General features: G+C 40.7%; 1 protein-coding gene across 1 annotated transcript in view; it reads left to right on the top strand.

Annotated features, from left to right (window-relative positions):
• LOC143280367 (uncharacterized) overlaps positions 1–22,500 on the top strand; it is a 69,056-nt gene that overhangs the window by 15,600 nt on the left and 30,956 nt on the right. The window contains exon 2 of the mRNA XM_076585003.1: positions 16,774–17,373. Within this exon, the coding sequence (XP_076441118.1) occupies positions 17,294–17,373 (80 nt within the window). The 5' untranslated portion in view covers positions 16,774–17,293. The remainder of the gene's footprint in view (positions 1–16,773; positions 17,374–22,500) is intronic.

The raw sequence follows: 22,500 nt of genomic DNA on the forward strand, positions 1-22,500 counted from the left end.
TGGACGTTTGATGACACCTTCGAGCGAGAATTCTATAGAGGGATCGGGTTGATCAGATGGGTCAACCACTGGAATTTTGATGGTAATTCTCAAGAGTTTATTTTTAAGATTTCCAGGCCATTTTATCTGCAACCCTTTTAAAACTTCTACAAAATCATCTGGCACCCCACTAAGGAGTATATCTAAAACGATAGTTGACCCCTGAATAGGCGGCTTAAAATCAAACTCTTTAATTAACCGCAGTGTACCAGTCTTTTTACCTTTCATACCAATAACATATCCAAAGTCGTCGCTGTTAACGACGATTAGATCTTTACGCGTATGATAGGAAGCCAACAGTTTACCACTATTTTGTATTTTTTGTAGAGCGTGATTTCTTCCAATACTAACATAGGGTTGTTTTATTTCAAAATCTAAATCCCAGTTATCCACCGGATAAGGTACCCACGTATCATCGTCGGAAAGAACAAGATGATGTGGTTTGTTCACAACAACACCGTCAACGTTCACGTCTGCAAGTTCGCTGAATTTGTTGACACCACCATTACTCGTTATTTCTTTTCTTTTGTACGTTCCTTCAGAAAGTTGGAAGGCGTACAACTGATTTTCTATTCCCGACGCATCAAATCCGTCTGTATCTCCGAGATCAACCAAACCGAGCGTAGTGCAGGGTTTGATATTATGTGTTCCTGGCCCTCCGGGATCAACCATTTCTAATATTTATAGTATACTATAAATATTCAAATTGGTGCAACGTAGTCTTCTAAAGGAAATATTTTGAGGAAGACGGAGGCGGATCCAAAAACTCATTGTTTTCTGTTTTGTGGCAATACCTTCAAGCGAGAATTCTATATGACTATCCTGTAGTATAATATCAAAAGGCATAGCATCATCTTTGTGTTTTTCAATGGTGATTCTCAGGGGTTGATTTGCAAGATTTTTGGGCCATTTAATGTAAAACCATTTAAAAACTTCTACAAAATCATCAGGCTCTTCACCGAGAATTACATCATAAATAATACGGAAGTCCCACCAATGATTTAGCTTATCATAAAAATCTGTTTTAAATACAGATTCAACCTTCGAAGGTTTCTTAAGCACATAACACCTCCCCTGGTATTTTACTAAATGTACATCATACGCTATTAAATCAGCGAACATCCAGCCACTGTTTTTTATTCTGTAATTATTTTCTTCTTCTTGGGTAATGTAAGGTGATTCAATTTTAAAATCTATTATCCACTTGTCGAGGGGTTTTAGCTGCCATGTACCGTTTAAACGAACAAGTTGATAGGGCTCATCATTGACAACATCATCCTCACTCACGATATCACCAATTTTTACTTCTTTTCTTTTGTATGTTCCTTCAGAAAGCTGGAATGCGTACAACTGATTTTCTTTTCCCGGCACATCAAATCCCTCTGTATCTCCGAGATCAACTAAACTGAGTGTAGTGCAGGGTTCAGACATATCTTATATGTAATGTAATATTTAAATAATCAATAGAAACGGGATTATGATTTTCATCTACTATAGAAAATGTTAAACGTGGTAAATCTCCGTGAGAAAGTCTTTTGTATTGGGGTGATGTCAACGTGGTTGTTCGACCACCCCCGCATCTTTCATTTTCTACTGGGATTGATTGTAACAACGTAGAAGGCAATCCGTTATAGAAATTATCGGCGGTACTAATTTGAGAGAGGTGAATGTAAAGTGCTTTATGTATCGCGAGCCGCGGATGCCTGTTTCCTATCACCATTATTCCCGGCGCGATGAGTTTTTTGGGGAACCCCAGAGTATGTGCAAGACGCTCAGAAAGTTCAATCGATTTGGTGCTCTTTATTCTCAGATAGCCACTCGGAGCGTGCAAGTCTAACTCTGCACCGTGGGGGGTGAACACTTCTTTATTCAATTCACACACATTATAATAACCATCTGGGATTATTATCTTACGATCGGTAGTAGTAAAGAAATTGTTTCCGAGCTCATCACTGATATTTTTCCAGTTGGGATAATAAGTTATTTCACGCAGCGCGATTTCTAGTCTTCCACTTTGATTAGATATGCACCGCGGTAATTCGTCTTTTTGAATATCGGTTGTTATTATATACATAGCTATGAATAAGAAAATTTACAGCTTCAATAAGGACGCGTCCTATACAACCGGGTATAAAGAAAAAAGAATAAGTTGTACGCAAATGATCTACGTGAACAGCGAATATTCTTTTACCGCCAAGTTTCCCAATGTTTTTCAGTCTTATGCGAACCCCACTATGACTGGGGAGATGAATGCAGCCTGGCTTGCGTGGAGAAACAACCCGATAGTGTGGTGGCAGAATCAAATCAATTTTGTGGTATGGTGCGCGACCGCCGGGTGTGGAGTAACGGAAGAACATTTTCAAGCTTCTGATCCGTTTATTCGAGCCGTGTATAGGTTTCATTTTTACTATCAGATTCGGAGGTTATTGGACGAGTTAAAAATCCCGCTACCCACCGACCAAGCATTTAACATGTATAATAATCCGTTTGATAAAGCAGTTTATCAGCGTTTGTGTGCCGAATTTGGGCAGAGGGATTGGAGACAGAAAATAGAAAAGCATGGCTTTGGTTTGGGAGAATTTATTCAGGCTGAGACCCCCGGTGGGGCTGCACGACAGGCAATGAGAAACAGAGGAGAGGGACCTGTGTTCTTTAGCCCCCACGATAAAATCAGACATACGGTGGACATCACCCGGGCTTGGACAACATTTATTCCTGATAAGGGGTTGGGTTTTACACATGCGGGGATAGTTCGTCTCAACGATAGCATTCGCACTTATGTGTGGGCTCTAATAGGGTCACAAGTGCAAACGCGCACGAGTATAACAACAAAAGGAACTGGATTTGATGCGCAAAAACAATTTTTAGCCAATGTTGAAGATGCGATTAATGCCCCCGAAAACCTACAAACGGCGATAAAAAAATACCAGGACGTTCTCCAGTACGCGAGATCCGAAGTAAACTTTGCATTTGGTGTTGGCCTTTATATGGCCCCATCTGATATGGCATTGAGGGTTGGTACACGCATTAATTATAATAATAAAATTGTCATTGCGACAGAAGAACAGAATATTGGTGTTAATGATGGATTAAACGAACTACCACACATTGTACCACCTACCCAAAGTGTTCTACCCCAGAGTGTTCCACCTACTCAACATCCAAGTGTTCCACCTACTCAACATCCAAGTGTTCCACCTACCCAAAGTGTTCCACCAAATGCATACTATTTTGTTGCCCCATCAGGAAAAGCTCTTCAATGGTCTAGAGGTCACTGGGCTCTTGTGCCACCTTCTGATGCAGACTTGGCAATGCTTGATGCGAGTAATACGGTGCTCGATTATAAATCACACAAGCCTTTGACAACACCGAGGACAGGAGCGGGTGAAACGAGAGTTTTGTTAGGCATTCGCGGGTGGTTCACTCTTACCTATAGAAATAAAAAATTAATACAAACATCTCGACCAGGATTTGCAATAGCTACCGGTGTTGGTAATAGACCCTTTCTGTATGGTGCAGGTTCTTCGGATAACAAATTTAAACTCAAACCAGCGAAAGTATCGTACGAAGAAGAGCCAACAACTCACAAAGACTATAAAGTCGCTCTTACTTTAGGATTGATAGGTCTAGGTGGTATTTACTTTCTCTTCTTTAAATAATCAAACAGGAGGAGGCCAGCACCGAGCACGAGTGCCCACAGGTTGTTGGCTAACCACCCAACCGCTTTACCCAACGTGCTTAATAACCATGAAACAATAGCCCCAATGATTCCTGGGAGGGCATCAATCACCTTTAAACCTAATTTTTTAAGTAATTCTCCCAAATCTTTAAGTCTTTTTCTTATCCAGTTGTCATCTTTTTTACCCGGCGGCGCCCGTGGAGTGCCCCCTCCACCCGTGACGGCCAAAACGATAGTGCTGATAATCATACCAAAGGCAGTAAGAATGGAAACGATAGTAATGCCTTGTTCTCTAAAAAGCGTTCGAATACGTTCCGCTAGTGTTGTGTCCTCCTCAAGAATTCTGCGTATCGTTTCACGCATTCTGCTGATTTGAGATCGCAGCGCTTCTTTGTGTGTTGATATCGCTTCTAGTCGTGCAGCACGCTCGATGTTTAGATCGTCTAATTGTAAACGCAAGGGTTTGATTTCACTTTCATCTTTATCAGCTAGTTCCGCAGACTGAATTCTTATTTTTAAAGTTGACATTTCTTCATCCAGGTGAGAGAGTTTTGAGAGGTTGTCAGAAAGATTACCGCGCTGTCTTTGCATGGCTTTGTCTAAACCTTTGAGTTCACGAATATAACCACCCAGTTCATTGGTGCCATCCAGGGGAGGATCATCTATAGTTTTAAGTACTTCATCGATTGTATTTGGTGAGAAATCATCCATCTCAATTTCTTCGCCCAGTTTGGCTTCAACCTTTTGGAGAGCCGCGACCGTTTGGGGTTTCCTCCTCCTCCAGTCTACAAAACCAAGTTCCTCGCGAATAATATTTGCTCCACCAGGTTTTCCCGCTAGTGTTGAAAGTGCTAGGGGTTGTTTCGTGCGGACGTTAATGATATTAAAATCTGGATTATTTTTTAATCGTAGTGTACCTCTACTATCAAGTTCAAAATTGGCATAATTTCGCCCAACATCGGGCTCTTGTCCAAATGCATCATAGTAATCATCAACCGCGTTCTTTAATAATTCTGTTTGCAAGAAACCAGATTCTATTATTGACTCACCACCTTCTGCGAACCCTTCCGCCATATTAAACTTATAATATAAAGTTATATCCTTATATCTATATAAAACAAAAAATGAGTGGAAGAAAGCTTAATCCAATGAGAAGTTTGCGGGAGCCGCGGGGGATAAAGGGCGTGCGGCAGACTGTCGTGATTACTAACAATCCGTCAACTATCGATCAGAATCAACAACTTCTTGTACGCTTTCCTAATTTAGGTGTTGACGATGTGATCGTTCCGGGGAGTGTTCGACTAGCATTCAAAATTTCTTTGACTTCTACAACAGATGTGAACAGAACACTCGTTGATAATATTGGTAGAGCCATAGTACGTAAAACAACCATTCGCATTTCCGGTAATGAAATCATGAGCGTTGAAGATAGTGATGTATTTTATACTTATGGAGATCTTTGGCGAACTCGACAAGAACGAAGAAACGCCGTTTATCAAGGTATTGACTTAACTACAAACCGTAATGTGACACGATTGCATATTAACGCGGATAATGGAGATGACACTATCGCTAGAGATGCCGCCATTGCGGAGGCTTATGGTAATCGATTTTGTATTCCGCTTGATTTCGAATTGCTAGAATCTCATGCACCATTTTATCAGAGTGCTCTCGGCGATCGCCTGGAGTATGAACTTACCTTTAACGCTTATAGCAAGGTTATCCGCAGCACAGACCCGGATGTATCCTATACGATAGAAGGGATTAGTCTCGAGTTTGAGAAAGTCACACAACCCGAACTTGCGAGACAGATAGCCGGTTATTATTCGGGTAGGCTCGCTATTTTATATGATAGAATACTACGACATCGTAAAATTCCTCTGGACAAATCTGACACACTCTGGAATATTAATCTCAACGTGCCGGCAAAAAGTATGAAGGGGGTACTGCTGTTGTTTGATGAGTATTACAATCCTAAGATCAATAAGGTTGAAGTGACGATCGAAGGTGTGCCCAATCAACTGTTTAGTCAAGGTATGCGTTCCTATCAACAATGGGATGAAATCAGAAAGTTTTTCGGAACGCAAAAACGCGACCCCGAAGTAGACAAAGTGGTAAAAGATTTAGAACTAGCGGATGTCACAGTCGGCGAATATTTCACGAATAATTATGCTCTTTGGTTGGATATGCGCACCACAGATGATAATTCTCTTCACGGGAGTGGACGTCGTATCGAAAATGCGTCTGAAGGCATTACGATTCAGATTCAGAAAAAAGCTGAAACGGCAGAAACGCTCAATGCGTATGTATTTGTAATTATGGATGGACAATTAAATATAGAAGATGGAAGATTTGTCGAGGCTGTTTACTAAAGAAGCACATTCCGCAATTATTTGCGGGCAAACTGGGTGTGGCAAGACCGAATTTATTTTAGATTTATTACAAACGACATATCGTGGTGTGTTCGAGAATATTGTAATTCTATGCCCTACTCTCGAATATAATAAAGCCTATCGATCCCGAGTGTGGGTAAGAAAGGACCGCGGGGTATACACCATTAATCCCGGTGATAAACTTCACGAATGGCTTGGGCTGTTTTTTGAAATATTTGCCGGGGAGCCAACGTTGTACATCATCGATGACTGTAGTGACTTAAAGGCTCTTACTCAAAAGAAGCAAATGTTGAGTAAACTCGCATTTTCTGGAAGACACGCGAAACAGTCTGTGTGGGTGTTGACTCAGAAATACAACTCGGTTCTTACTGACCTTCGCGAACAAACAAAATGGGTGGCTTTATTTCACTGTAAGGATAGGGACTCGTTTGATGAGTGTTTAAGAGAAAACGATGTCATTCCAACACAAAATGAACGTAAAGAGGTTAGGAAATCATTGGCAAATAGCAAACACTCCAAGTTGATATTAAAAACTGATCAACCAGTTGCATATAAAATTTGCTAGTAATAATCAACAATGCTTAACAATTTCTTAACACTGCTTAACAATTTCTTAACACTGCTTAACAGTTCCTTAGCACTGGTTAACAATTTCTTAACACTTTTAGTCGTTGGATTTGTAGTTTTTCATTATTTTAAACTTAAAAGGAGGTATATAGAATATATGAAGATGGACCAATTACTATCCAAGGATCCCAAACGCGACAGGCTTATGGCGGTGGTCTCAGCCGGTGGAGCAAAAGAATATTTAGGGAAAGAGTTTAGTGTTGATAAAATCGAAGTGATGAAAGATCCGGATATAGACAAGCTTTATACGAGATACGAAGCGAGTTTAGGATCGATGATTACAAAATCACTCGGTAATACAATTATACAACTGTATACCAGAGCAGTTTGTATGTATCTCCCAATTGATGACCAAACAAAATTAAATAGTGATCTCGAGCAAGATCCATTCCTGGGACATGCGCTTAACAGCTTTACTTGCGAACTATATCACAGATTTGGCATGTTCTTAGCTCCGCTCACCACAGCTGTAACTACTGTTAAACATTGTCAATTTAATAAATATAATGGAGGAAGTAACGAAACCAAAGAATCAGAAGAAAGTTGAAGCGGGTCGAAAAGGTGCTGCTGCTAGAAAAGCAAAACATGAAGAACTTCTCCAAAAACTTCGAAAAGCGAAAGAACAACAAGAACAACAAGAAGAAGAAGAACCATCATCGAGGGGACCAGATCACGTTTTTATCAATCCCTTGTACATTGCTGCTGCTGCTACGATGATAATAGGTTGTGGTATATATTTTAATCGGTCGAAAAAACCAGTACAACCACCACCACCTGTGGTAACAAAACCCAACCCATTTATTATGTTTTGAACATTAATTTGAACACTATTTATAAACAATGGCGACACCAAATATAAACGGTAAAGAAATTGCAAACACTGTATACCACGCGGTTGTGGTCAGCGCATTGGCCGCTGGTTACTCGAGATTGACAAAATTAATATTTACGAAAGCCCCGACACCTAGACTGGCTTTCAACCTCGAAGATATCGGGATGGTCACTTTGGATATAGCCCTCGCTATGGCTACGAAGGATATGTTGGAAAAACAAGGTATTCTCCCACATGATATTTTGAAGTAATAATAATATCATCATTATAGTATGGCATCAGTAGCGTTACTCGTTGGTGGGGCAATAGTAAACGCTTTAGCATTTACCGGAAGTAATTTTTTATTTAGTAAACTGGGGTCTTCAGACGCGTTAGAAGAACAGAAACGACACAACAAAGCGCAAGAACAACTTCAGGCAGCGACCGCAGAATGGCAGAAAGAGAGGATTCAACGTTTAGATTATATAAATGAAAAACTAAGACAACAACAACATGCTGTGAACACGTTTAAGGATGTGGATATGGCTATGCAAGAATATTATAAAGTGATGGGGGAGCCACTACCCCCTCTTTCTCATAAACCCCAACTTTCAGATTTTTATACACCCTCAGAGGGACAAAAAGATCGAGAATACGTATTTATTATCATGACCATGGTCATTTTTGGTTTTGCGATTTCAAAATATTAAACATTTACTTTCTTAAATAAAATGGAAAAGATCTATTACAGCCCAAGCGGTTATTGGAAGGGTTATTCGGCGATTAAAAAACTCGCGAAAGCAGCCAAGGTGTCTGAGGATGAGGCTAGAAAATGGTTACAAAAACAAGCTATATGGCAAATTTATCTACCCCCTCCAAAGTATATTCCGAGAGCAAAATTTGATATTACTGTCCCAAATGAGGTTCATCAGGCTGACCTTTTATTTTTACCCTATGATAGAATCGGGCGTAAGACGTATAAGTATGCGCTGACTGTCGTTGATGTTGCGAGTCGATATAAAGAAGCCGAACCCCTAACAACGAAAGACAGCGTCGAAGTGGCGGCCGCTTTTTACGTATTTACGACCGTAGCCCATTGAAGTTGCCCAAACTTCTTCAGGTAGATCCTGGCCGAGAGTTTATGGGTGCTGTGAACAAAATTTTTAAAAAAGTAAGGCGTGGAAAGACACACAGAAGCCAGGCTATTGTAGAAAGATTTAATCGTACGCTGGCAGAACGATTGTTTAGTCATCAATATGTGGCTGAAATGAAATCGCCGAATCGATCAACAGAATGGGTCACTAGATTACCGGCTGTTGTGGCTGCATTGAATAATGAGGTGACGAGACTTATAGGTAAGAAACCGTCGGTCGCAATAAAGGCCAAATCGGTAGAAGCCGAATCCTCTGCACCGACTAAAGATGATAAAGGAGAGTTACCGCCTGATGCGCAAGTTCGGTACTTGTATGAGCCCGGTGAGCTCGAGGGTGGAGCTCGCAAACGAGCAACGGATCCCGTTTGGTCTCTTAAAGTTTATAATATTAAGCGTATGATGCCCAGCGATCCTATTCTTTATTATTTACAAAATGGTCCATCCAGAGGGTTTGTACACGAAGAGCTTATGGTTGTTCCTCACGATACAGAAATACCATAGTGCCCGTAGGCGTAAGATGTAATACCATCATCTAGCCAATAGCGTTTGGAATCGTACGGTGAGAGTGATGTCTTCATTTGCTTGATCGTGTACATCTTGTGCTTATACGATCTGAACGTTCTCATACAATTAGTAAATTGAACAGATCGATCAATACACTCCTTATACATATCGGGTTCAATTTCATCCTTCACCACACATTTTTTTATGCCCTTGGCTTTCTTGATAACTGATCCATCATCCGCTACAACCGAATACATCTTCGAGCGCAAGCCGCAGAATTGTCGGATCGGTTTACATCCGAGCTCACTTTTCATGTATCCTGGCACTTTCTCTATCGATTTATCATACAATGGATGATCTTTTGGAAAATTACTGCGGTCATGTACATTATCATCCATACAAGCGATAAAATCCTCGCATTCTACGTGGAGAATGAATGAATCGGTATCAGTATATAACAACCTGCATCCATATTTTTTCTTGTAGTGGTTGTAATACAAATCATACATGAGATACTTGGATAGGTCGAGAATGGCCATCCCGATATAGATAGGTTTATTGAGCACAAGCTTATTTTTTTTGTAGTGAATCGCTAGAAGTTTCTCGTTGATGATCATATGATCGACATAAGCCGGTTTGTTTATTAGTTTGCGTGCCTTGTCCTCTTCATCTAACTTGAATAATTTGATATTCGTTCTCATTCTGATATTTTCCATAGTTTTACCAAATACCGAGTTGTTCATTAATTTATACAGATCTTTATCGGCATCGTTAGTAGCGGCTTGTCTCAGTTTGGTGTTCATCATTATATAGGGCGCCATCCAGGGACTTTGATTAAACTTTAACACTTTTGTGATTTTAGTTACTTTCATGCCAAGTTGCGTGTATAGCTTGAGATTTCTATAGTGAACGACATAACCAACCTTATTCCATAGATTCGGAACTAATTTTCTCGTTTCCTTTCCGCGCATCTCGAGTTTTTCACGAAGGCGTCGTTGATAGGGTGAGAGGTTTTCGAGTTTTATTTCTATTTTCTCAGGAGCTAGGGGATAATCGTTATGTTCGTCGTGTAATTCCTTAGGGTACTCGATATCACACTCCACAATATATCCCGTCTCATCATCGTCGGGGTGATTTAGAATCTTTTCGAGATTGGCATCGTTATCCCAGATAAATCCACCCGTGGGTAAAGCTTGTAACATCGCCCAACCATACAAGTTGTTCGCGTCGAGATACATGATATACGAATCCGTTTTTTCAGGCCTGTAATCTTTCATATACTTGTTATTAGCCTCCGCGTATCTTCTTACAGTCATACTGATTCCACCGCGTATTCCCGCCTCTATCATGTTATATTGTTCGATATCCGTCAACAGTTCGAGTTCTATTCCCGTACTCTTGAGTAAAGCATCCCAAGACATTCCGGGAAGCGTGTAATAATGAACAGGATCGAGATTATGAGTTCGCAAACACGTATTTCTAAAATTCTGGAACACATCGGCAAGTAACAGCACATCAGTGACTAAGTACAGATCGTTATAATCACCTAGATTCTTACATTTAAACTTCTTCCACACATTCAAGGCATGCTTGTGGTCACTTTCTGATATATCCGTGTTGTTAAGTTTACTAAAGAAATGACTTTTCTTTGGTAGTTTCGTATCTTCGTATTTACTCCAATCGGTAATATATTCGTACGGAAAGACTCCTTTTCTCGTAACGAGCTTGAACTCCTCCTCATCTGTGAAACGTTTGCGCGTTAAAAACTTCTTATCATCCGGAAGGTTCTTCGCAAGCTGGTCGAGACTCGAACTCAAGAATGCGAAACTATCTAAAAACTTCAACCTTCCCCAACTGAATGTGATGTACTTCTCTTTATTATTCGCGATACACGTAATTCTACCACCACCTTTGTTCGCGAGCTCCGAAATGATCGCGTGAGAGTCGTAACCTTTGAGGTTGTGAAATAATATCGGCAACACAAATTCGTCGGGTTTTATTCTCAATTTAAGATTACACGATGCATGTGCGGCACCTCTATAGTTCCCTGTGATATGGTCATGATCTCTTACTTTATCATTTGCGAGTAGTTCCCCTCTACATATCCAACAAACTCGTTCGTTTTCAAACGATTCGTTATCTTTTTTGGTCATCTTTATTGGAACTGGTTTTTTCAATTCCTTGACAGTATGATAATATATTATTCGAAGTTTATTGAGAAAATGATTGACCGCATTCTCACCACGAAATAGTTGCGGTTTGTACGCCCTTCCATCAGACCTAACATGCACAAACCCGTATGACGAGATGATGTGTTCGCTTTCTTTGATGGTATTATTCGAATGGGAATCGTCTTTTATTTCTTTACAAATCGCCTCAAAATCAGCATATATCACATCACTAACTTGCATTTGTTTTTGAAAATTGGTAAATTTGATCATTTTTGTCTTCTCCGATGGCATCTCAACGCGAGAATAGTTCTTGTGGTTGATCTGCGCGCATCGCTTAATATGTTCTTCTAAAAGTTCTGATGATGTTGTACCTGTCAAGCAATACTCACAAAAGTACATGGCTGCTTTGTGTTTGTTTGTATTACTCAGTAGTCTGTTAAAGTTCTTAATATAAGTATAATGTTGTCCACCATTTTCATTTTCTATAATAAGAAGTTTAATACGCTCCATGTTGGTGGGTTGTTTTGATATTCTTGCGCGTTCAATCGTTTTATTTTTTAAATAGTATACATTAATAGCAATATTATTTTGAGTCTCAATCCTTGTAATTTGTTTTATTGGTGTAGGAAAGTCAATATTTTCAAAATTAAACCCATCATCAGAAGGATAGGAATAAGTTAAATTAGAATTCGCTTTTGCTGGAAACTTGTGTGCACGTAAACAATGTCTTATACATTGATCATCTTTATTTTTAATATTAATCACAGCTCTTTTATTTTTTAACCACTGTGGTGATTCAATAAAGGATCCTGGAGATGTAATAGAAACTCTATTCACCCATAAACTAAAGATTCTTTTAATGAACCATCCTGAACCTTCATTTGTAAAATTTTCTATTTTTAACATAATATGTTTTATTTGTTTTTCAATATCTTGATCATCAACAACATCAATAATACTTTGATATTCCGATCGAAATACAGCTACAGTAGTATCATCATTTTTAATTTGAGCAAACTCCACCGTTAAAACAATATTTTGTTTGGTCAGTGGAATAGCTCTTTGGTTAATAGTGTCCACTTTACTCATCATAAACGAAAGCGGATCTATTTCATTTGGAAGAGCCGCAAGTTTATAATTTTTAATAATACTACCAAACTCCTCCGTGGATTCAGCTTTATGTTGTAGTTGACGTATATTTTTAATAAGTTCATCTTTTTTCATTCTACTAAAACCACGAATTTTGAGCTTTCGTGCAATATCTTTAAGCATAGCATTGGTCTCCCCCTCCAAAGCATCAAACCCCAGTGCTTTAATCAACTCAGTTTTATTCATAGATTCATGATTAGGAATCTCTTTTCTTGAAGCGAGATCACGGTAATATTTTTCAGAATATTGTTGCACCATTTTTTTTTCTCTCTATATATACTATTATATTTTTTTCTCTAATAGGATTTTTTTACAAGTTGATCAATCTCTGAATCCAATGATTACTCCACCAAAGGGTGGAATATACCCTCTTGAATAAGTTTCAAAAGGGTCAATTTCATCATCAGAAATATAACCCTCAGAGTCGCTTGAATGTTCTCCACAATCGGGTATAGGATCAATCTTTTTCTCCATGGGAGGAGGCTTCTCTTTTTTATGCTTACATTTACAACAAATAACATACTTCGTACGTACATAAAGGTTGCATTTTATACAAAGTACTGGAAGTGACATTCCTTTTCTATGACATTTAATATGATCTTTACAATAGAGCCCCATGCAAGCTCGACCGCATACTCTATTTGTTTTAACTTGGGGGTACTCACAAATGTTATGTGGAAAAGGCATTATTTTTTCTATATATACAATATAATCTTTTCTCTAATAGGGTGATCACAATCTTCGCGCGCGGGAAGCAGGCTGTGCGCGCGGGAAGATACGCGGAGGCAGGCTGTGCGCGGGACCACTCCCACTACACACGCCGTGCGGTCGCTTGCCAGCACACACGGGGAACGGGGCGACCGTTTCGCTCTCCATACACATAACTGGTTATAACTGGTTTTAACTAGATTTTTTTTTATGCTTGAGGGCGGTATTGCGCGGTTTTGGGCTGGGGTCGGTTGTATATAGAACCCCCATCCCTATTTACCTCTCCATACACATATTTAACCATCATTTTTTTTTTTTTATCTAGTGATTTGGCTCTCCATACACCTTTTTAAGCCGTTTTCGTTTTTATGGTTTAAGGCGTTGTTACACCTTTTTAAGCCGAAAAAACCCGATCGCACGGGTTTTTTTTTTTATGCTTGAGGGCGGTATTGGGCCTTATTAACGCAAAAATCGTTGTATATAGAACCCCCATCCCTTATACTACTCACTGACACATACTACACACATATTCGTGGCCGCGGGCAACTAGACATACGTCAAGTTTACGTGCTATTCCGGCTAATATGTTTACTTATTCGTTTAGTTTGTTTAATTATCTTATTTCATGCCATGTTATTGTTTTACACAAACCACGGTAGGCTCTGAAGGCCTGACCACACACCTGCTGTTTTTTTTCTTTTTTTCTTCTTTTTTTTTGGTAACACTGAACAGATATGCTGCTGTAGCGTAGCCTATATGGATCAGTCCGCACGCTCTAACATCTTATTAAACTGAAACTGAGTGGAATTGCCTAAATGTCATGTTTCAAGCAATCTTTGGTCAGTCTGTGACTGAAGTCATGCAGCAGCGACAAGTGGAAAAGGTCCCGTGAAATCCATGATGCTGACCCATGGCTGCCAACACTTGTGCTTCAGCCGTTCTACGGTCAATCAATACCAGTGTTTGTATCGCATACGGTCCCAGACTAGCGTGCAAAACGGTAGGACGACTTTGTTTACTGGAAGCATCAACACTGGCAAGCATACACACACGTGGTGGTGGACAGGAGGTCGGTCTGATTAACTCAAGTGACCCACACGAAGTTCGCCGCTGCCAGGCTGGTTGCCGTTTTGGTGTGCCAAGTCAAAGGAGGGCTTGTTTTGCCGGGACAGCAGACGACTTTATAAAAACTCAAATCTGTGGATTTGTTCGTCAACTTCCCCCCCCCCCCCCCGATTCGGAGATGCCGTATGTGTGTTATTTTCTTTGGCCTTTTTCTTAGCTTATTTTTTTCTGTTTTTTTCTTGGCTACATTTCTCGCACATCATGACGGAAAAAAGGAGCTGGATCGTAGATTGGCCATTGTTTTCAGTGGCTTGCGCAATTTCTTTTTTGTGTTCGTGTACACGAAATGCCAAATTCCAGTAGTTTGCAGGGTTTTTTTTTCTGGTGAAACAAAACAATTTTAAGAACAACAATCTTAAAACCAAGTATAGGAGCATCAGTAACGATACTTTTTGAAATTTTTATCATGCTCACCACAGTACCATGCACGTACTGTACTCAAATAATAATCGGCCATAAAGCCAGTTTATTAAAATCCGGGAAGATACCATATGAAGTTATGAATGCAGTTTTCTAGAATCAAATTAGGTCGACACAACAAATGGTCGCCAGACAATACAGTAATTTTGCAGACTGACCAAAATCAATAGCGAAAGTTACTGAGATACACGCACGCACGCACGCGCGCCTACACGGTTTTGTCACTGGATCCAATCACTTCCATCTGCCTCGATCCTCACAACCATGCAGCATTCTTATGTCAGTACACTGTTCCTGAGAAACTAGGTACAGGAAGAGTCTGGTCTTTGTGCAACTGAGTCTGCGCATTGTCGGCTTGGAGAAAATACCAAGAGATTTAGAGCAACAAAGGCTCGCGTTCCTCCTCATAAAAAATCCAAGCTTGTGACTGAATAACGACGTGATTTGTTTCACGGCTCGACTCATGACTCAGTCATGACTTTGTGCTGGTCTGCTGAGCGAAACTCTAGAATTAACTTCCAAGCTTTCTTGCGTATGCTGTGGATGATGGGAAAGAGATTACATCGCTTTGGTCAGTTGGTTAAATTAGTTGTGATCTACGACTGTGTAATGTGTTTACAGTCACTTGTTTTCTTCTGGAATGACAAAGGTTTGTGAAAACGTTTAAAATTATTCAGTTCGTATCACGTATGCCACCCCTCAGTTCAGAGCAAGTGTTTTTCAAGCAAAAGCCATCGGTCAGTGATCGCTAGTGATCGATTGCCAAAAGAGGTCAGCACCTCCACCCTCTGCCCACTCCCCACACAATCACCCTCCATGCAAAACCACTTTCCCTTCGTGCTGTGGTAATGCCGCATAAGAGGACAAACCAACAGATAACGTGCCACGCTGGGACAAGATCAGCGCTGAAGAGATTGCTGCGCTCTCTGCCTGTCGATAGGGTTCGGTGCGATAAGCGCGTCAGACTGTCTACGTTTTCGCGGCTGAGTGTGAATATAGGTCTTCATAAAGAGAAGGGTGACAGGTGTCAAATTACAGGCTACCTGCAATATTTACTTCACCATGCCACACCCCCCTCCCCCGCGCCCCTCCGCTCCCGCTCCCGCCCGCTTCTACTTCCACGTCCTCCCCGAGGTTGAACTGAAGGCCATAAACTTAATCACCATCCTCGTCTTCACAAGTTGTGTTGGGGAGTGATTATGAAACTGTAGGTCCTCTGGTCTCATTTTTGACATGCCTCTTTGCTGACACCACTGTGTCTTATTATCGGCTGCAAAGACTAAGTGTTGTGTCGGTTTTTACCACAGAGACGTTGTATTTCTGCTCGACCCATTACTTGAAACCACTCCGTGTAGGTTATTTGAAGAGGATTCGGTTGTGATTACCTTACTCGCTGATGGCAGATTTGCTGTTCTTGAAAGCTCACAATCGGATCGAACAGCCATGCATCTTTTTGCGTCCCACTGTTTGTCTGCCTGTCCACCTCTCTCTCTCTCGCTATGATTCCTACGATTCATAGATGAACGAAATTATAAAGATCATGGAGTGCAAACAGTGCGTAATGATGTATGTTGGTGTATGTTTTTGGTTGGTTTGTGTTTTTCCTCAGGAAAAAGGCTGCTCAACGTTCTCAGTGTTAGTAATTTTTTTTTTTTTATAGTATTGGAAATCCTGTTTCTTCGGCCAAAGCAATAGTTAAAGCACAATGAATGCTAGTACTGATGGGTATTTCACGTGTTTCAGATGACATTCAAACATCGTTTTGATTCACAGCTGATTAAAAGAACATCATCAATAACACACACACACACACACACAAAACAAACAAACAAAACACCAAAAAAACAACAACAACAAAAAAAACAACAACCAACAACGACAACAGCAACAAAACAAAAACAAAACAAAACAAACAAACAAAAAAACAACTTAGCACAACAAAACAATTATTATTATTATTATTATTCAGCACCATGTATTATCTATTGTTCCAGATTTCCACAGGACGATCACCCGGACACAGCATGAAGCGAGACAAGGAACAGTTCACGTAACAAACCCTGCCGCACAGCGTCCAAGTGTCATCTCTGTCTATTAGATTTCGGTTATCTGCGTCACAGCCACCAACAATGATATGTGAAAACCTCCACGGTTTCCCGTTACACCATAAAAACGTACAGACTTAAACAATCACAACTGACATGAAACAAAACTGTGGGAACTGGAAACCCCGGTTATTGTGTATCATCCAATATAAACAGAACGCATAGCAACTCAAACCAGACACGACACAAAGTAATATGTGGCAACACCAGCTATTATGTTTCCATACATGATAGGATCAACAGCATACCTGCGTAACGAAACGACAATATCCAAGTTCTGAGCAGACCTACATGGGAGTTCTTTCTTCGGCCAGACAAAAGGATATGTGTGTCGACGATTCTGTGCACAATTCGGAGGGTAAAATCGCCGGTGGTGGAAGTATATAGGCGCGTTTGTCAGTGTGGAACCATGTTTGGAGGCATTGTGAGACGACAGACCGACAGGGCTTCGGCGCCGCAAAAGAGGGAAGCGAAGAACGGTACTGCCAGGTATGTCAACTTTAACTGTGTCTGGGTTGTGTCTGTCTGAATGATTGTGTTGTATCTGTGTTGTACACTTTAAATGTGTTCTGTGTAGATCTGTCCGTGTATCTGCTTGCCCCTTCTTTCACAATCTCTCGCCTTCTCTGCCCTGTGTGGGCGTGAGTGCGTGTATCAGTAAGTGTACATCACACACACACACACACACACACACACACACACACACACACACACACACACACTCTCACTCACACACACACACGGCTAGCACACACACACACACACACGCACACACACACACACGCACACACACACACACACACACACAAAACACCATGTCTACATAAACGAAATCGAAGCAGGCCCATCGTTTAGTGAACTACAGTAGTGGCTCCGATTCATTCAATATTATTGTTACCAATAATGCGGAAAATGTTTGTGCAGGTGTAATTTGAAATGCAACATGGAAAGGTCAATTCTTTTTAATGATAATGATAATGATAATGATGATGATATTATTACTGCTGTTTTTACTACTGCTGTGCTACTGCTGCTGTTGGTACTATGTTGGAGCAACAACTACTACTATTATTACAACTAAAGTTAATGATGATAGTTATGCCGATAATAACAGTGATGTTGATGATAGCATTGCTGATAATGTTGGTGATGCTGGTAATGATGTTTGGAAGTAGTATCAGCCTAGAATTCATTCATCCGAATTTTGAACTATGGTGGTGACGTGAAAACGTATTGTGTCAAGTGTACAGAAATCTCCACCCTTTCTTTCTTTCCATTTACATGGTATATTTATTTTGCCTGTTAATAAAAAAAAAAATCATGTAATGATGGGATAGGCTTGACCAAACCAAGAGCAACAAAGACATCGAAATATCTGACCGGGAAACCAAGCAAATGGCTAGTTATTCCAGCTATCCACACAGTCAGTTCCGATCAAATAATTGTAATGGCACTGGGTAAACGATTATCTGGGACAAAGCAACAAATCACAACGAGGGACAAAGTGGTTCTTTGTCAAGCACCGCGTGGAACAAAGCACATTTACTGGCTGTAATAAAGCTCTCGCTCCGCTGCACGTCCGCTGGTGCCATTAATCAATGTTTGCTGAGAGGTTTTTAAGGGGTTGTTTGCGTTACGTGCGACTTATTCAACTTCTGCTAATCATTCAAAGTGACAAGGTCGCCAAATGTGTGTGTGTGTGTGTGTGTGTGTGTGTGTGTGTGTGTGTGTGAAATCAGCTTAAGAATGAAACCGTGGATAAATAAATAACAGAGTGAAATTTGTGCAGGCGCAGTTATTTTTGCTGCCTTGCAAAACCAAGACTATCTTATCAGTTTAACAGTTCGTACGGGGGAAAAAAACGAAACAAAACACATGAGATAAGTATCATATTAAAACTCTGGTTTTTTTCAGTCTCACTTTTCTGTAGTTGCTGACAGAATCAAATGAAAGAAAATAAAAAACCACAAAACACACACACACACACACACACACACACACACACACACACACACATACACACACAAACCAATGTAAAGAATGAAAGGGTATATGTATTACTACCTCTCTTTGCCTCTCTTCCCAAATAGTGTACATATTACCAGTGGCATAGGTAAAATAGTTGTTATGGAAGCTTGCACTGGCTCATTACATATTTACTTGAATATCACACACACGCGCGCGCGTGCGCATGTTACAGGCACAGATGCATACACAAACACACTCACCCAGACACTGTTGGGTCTTAAACCAGTGGACCTATCTTTCAAAAAGAAAACTCATTCCTTCTGGTGATGTTGCTAAAATTAGATAGAAAGCTGTTTTCTTTCCTTTGTGGAGTAATGAATATGTTTAAAAAAACAAAACAAAACTGGACACAAACACATTATTCATATATTTACTCTTTTTACAGCGGTTAGATACTTTTGTTGTAATTTCGGAGAATTGCTCATTGGAAATATGTAACACTTGGAGAACGCTAGCTTCGGAAGGAGCTATGTGGTTTTATGACCAAATTCCGCCGCGTGCATGTCCTTTTAGCCCCCAACCCATGGACGTTTAAATGAATTTATTAACTGGTTGATTGACTGATTTATATTCATCTATTTATAAGTCCGTGCCCCCACCCCATCCCCTCATTTCCCTACACACGCTTTTGCTCCACCTCAGTGGCCTTGTCTTTACCGTTAGCCTTGACCACAAATCAAACGTGAAGAGTCCTTTTAATGTTTCACGCCCTCCCGCGATCGTGCCTGGTGGACTTGCAGCACGGCTTTTTATTGGCTGTCGATGAAACCCTTGCCCGACAGGAGCATGTTTGATGAGAACTCTTCCTGAGGAAGGTGGCAGAATGGTTAGGACGCTCAAATGCCAACACAGAAAGTCTGTGAGGGTCTGGGTTCCAATCCCGCTCTCGCCCTTTCTCCATGGTTTGACTGAAAAAAACAACAACCCCAAACAAAAAACAAACAAACAAACAAACAACAACAACAACAAAAACCACGAAAATAAACCGAGCGTTCAGTCATTTGGGTGAGACTATTAACCGAAGTCCCGTGTGCAGCAAGCACTCGGCGCACTGAAAAGTACCCATGGAAACGTGAGTTTTGTCCTCTGGCAAAATTCTATAGAAGAAATCTACTATGATATATATATATAATATATATGCATGCACTCATGGCCTGACTAAGCGCGTTGAGTTATGCTTCTGGTCAGGCATCTGCCTAGCAGATGTGGTGTGTGGTGTAGTGTATATGGATGTGTCCGAACGCAGTGCCGCCTCCTTGAGAAACTGAAACTGAAAACTGAAACTTCCTTTTATGTGTGGAGCAATGACGTCTATCCTGCTTCACAAAGAGTGGCAGATGGGGAACAGCAGGTCGTAGGCTGAGAGGCTGTGAAGTGGACAGCACACAGATCGATAACAGATCACCACCAACCTGATCAGCTGCAATGCAGTCACACAGCCATTGAGTGAAGTGGTGGCCTTGTGGTAACGCGTCCACATAGGAAACGAGGGAATCTGAGCGTTCGGGATCGAATTTCACACTCGTCAGAATGTTCTCCCCTTCAACTGCAGACCTTGAGTGGTGGTCTGGACACTGGTCTTTCGGATGAGATGGTAAAAAGAGGTCCAGAGTGCAACATGCACTCAGCGTACTAAGAATAACCCTTGGGAACAAATAACGGTTGTTCCTGGCAAAATTATTTTAAAAAAATCACTTTTATAGTGAAAACGAATTGCAGACGGAAAAAAGTAAGAGTGCCTCTGCGCTGTGGAGACGCACCCTCCCTGGGAAGAGCAGCCCGAATTTCCACATAGAAATATGCTGTAACAAAAAATAATACATCACCACCAACTCGATTATGTAATGGAATCAGGATTTAGGTGGGGGAGGGGAAATAAATGAGAAGGGAGATGACCGAGAAGAAGGGGCGGATTGTCAGTGGCCCTAGATGTGACTTGTGAAGGTAGTGCGTATAAGTCATATTCATAACCCAGCTTACATCAAAGGTCGTCACAAGGCTGTGAATAATGAGTAGTAAACCTGATGAGTTCACCGCAGAACGAAACGAAACCTTGCTTGCTCGTATCGACGTGAAACAGTTTAGTTCCTCTCACCTATGGTTCAGTCCGCCAGTTATGAAACATCCTTGAAAATTGAAACAGAACTGAAACCGCGCACAGAATCCAAAATAATGCAGAGTACTTTCTGACTCCCACTCTCTGCCCTCACTTTTTTTGATAAAATAAAAGAAAAGAAAAGAAAAAAAAATTACAATTTCAATTGCGATCATTCGAAAACCGCAACCTCCTCCAGGAACAAGCAAATAATCACCCTTTCTTCGATGTTTTTCCCTCACTCATTGCCTGGCAAAACAAGGGCGTCAAGACTGCGGTGAGGGAAATGGTCTGGGGAGAAGGTTGGGAGGGGCGAAGACTGGTGAAGTAGGTAAAAAAAAAGCAAAAAAAAAAAAAGGTTTCTCTTTGATTAGGACTGGGTGCTGATAAGGAGCAGGCAAATGTGGAAAACATGGAGGCAGAAGTAACCCAGATCATATATGAACGACGTCAAGAGCAAGAAAGCGGTGGTACAGGCTTTTAACCAGGAGGTGGAAAGGAGCTGGGAGCAACAAAACTTCGCAACCTGACAAAACACCGCCAACAACACAGTGGGAGCAATTCTAGACAGGCAAGCACAGTGAACGATATTCGATCTGCCGTACCGTGGTCTTGACGCCCCAGAATAATATTTAGACCAGGGATCTGCCAACGATAACAGGAAACCATAGAAGACTTTAATATCTATCTATCTATCTATCTATATATATATATGTATGTGTTGTTGTTGTTTTTTAAGGAAGCGGAAAGGTATTGGTAGGCCGGAAATGGGTGGGTATCGTCCATTTGTCCCCCCACCCCCTCTTCCTCTCTCTACTTACATATTTATTTCATATATATTCTCATTTATAAACACAGTATAGACGGAGAAGCCGTCTGGTAATTGTCGGTAAGTCCATTCTCCTCCTTATTATAATGACATTTCATATTTCGTGTTTTCATCCATTCTGTTTTAATTCGATTTGCTTTCCTTAAGGGCCGGATGTAGAGTAGGTAATTATTAGAGAACTTCTCAGTCTAAAAAAACAACAACCACACACACACACACACAAAAAAACAACTTCGCACTTTCAGTAGATTTATCTCCCTGTGTGTGCCCTTTCTGGCCACCAGTTTATTTTCCACCAACCCCTCATGGTACAGATCCACCATTGTTTTAGGAGAACAGAGTGACAGGAGGGTATGGGGGTGGTCCTGATCTACCATCTAAACAGAAAATCAGATTGTCCGCTCGTGAACGTGTGTGTGTGTGTGTGTGTGTGTGTGTGTGTGTGTGTGTGTGTGTGAGTTTCCCCTCTGTTTTATTTAATCCAAAGTAGTGTTTCGTTTTGGGTTATAGCCTCAGATTTACTTGTAGAGCAAAGTTCCCATTATTCTAATTAGTGGAACTGTTCGACTCTGACATGTAATATGTCGTCTTGATTACATTACGAAACCTTAATTTAATGAGAAAGAGTGAGAGACAGTGTGAGTGTGTGTGTGAGTGAGTGGGT

The sequence above is a fragment of the Babylonia areolata genome, chromosome 3 (genome assembly GCF_041734735.1).
Source record: "Babylonia areolata isolate BAREFJ2019XMU chromosome 3, ASM4173473v1, whole genome shotgun sequence".
Lineage (NCBI taxonomy): Eukaryota > Metazoa > Mollusca > Gastropoda > Neogastropoda > Buccinidae > Babylonia > Babylonia areolata.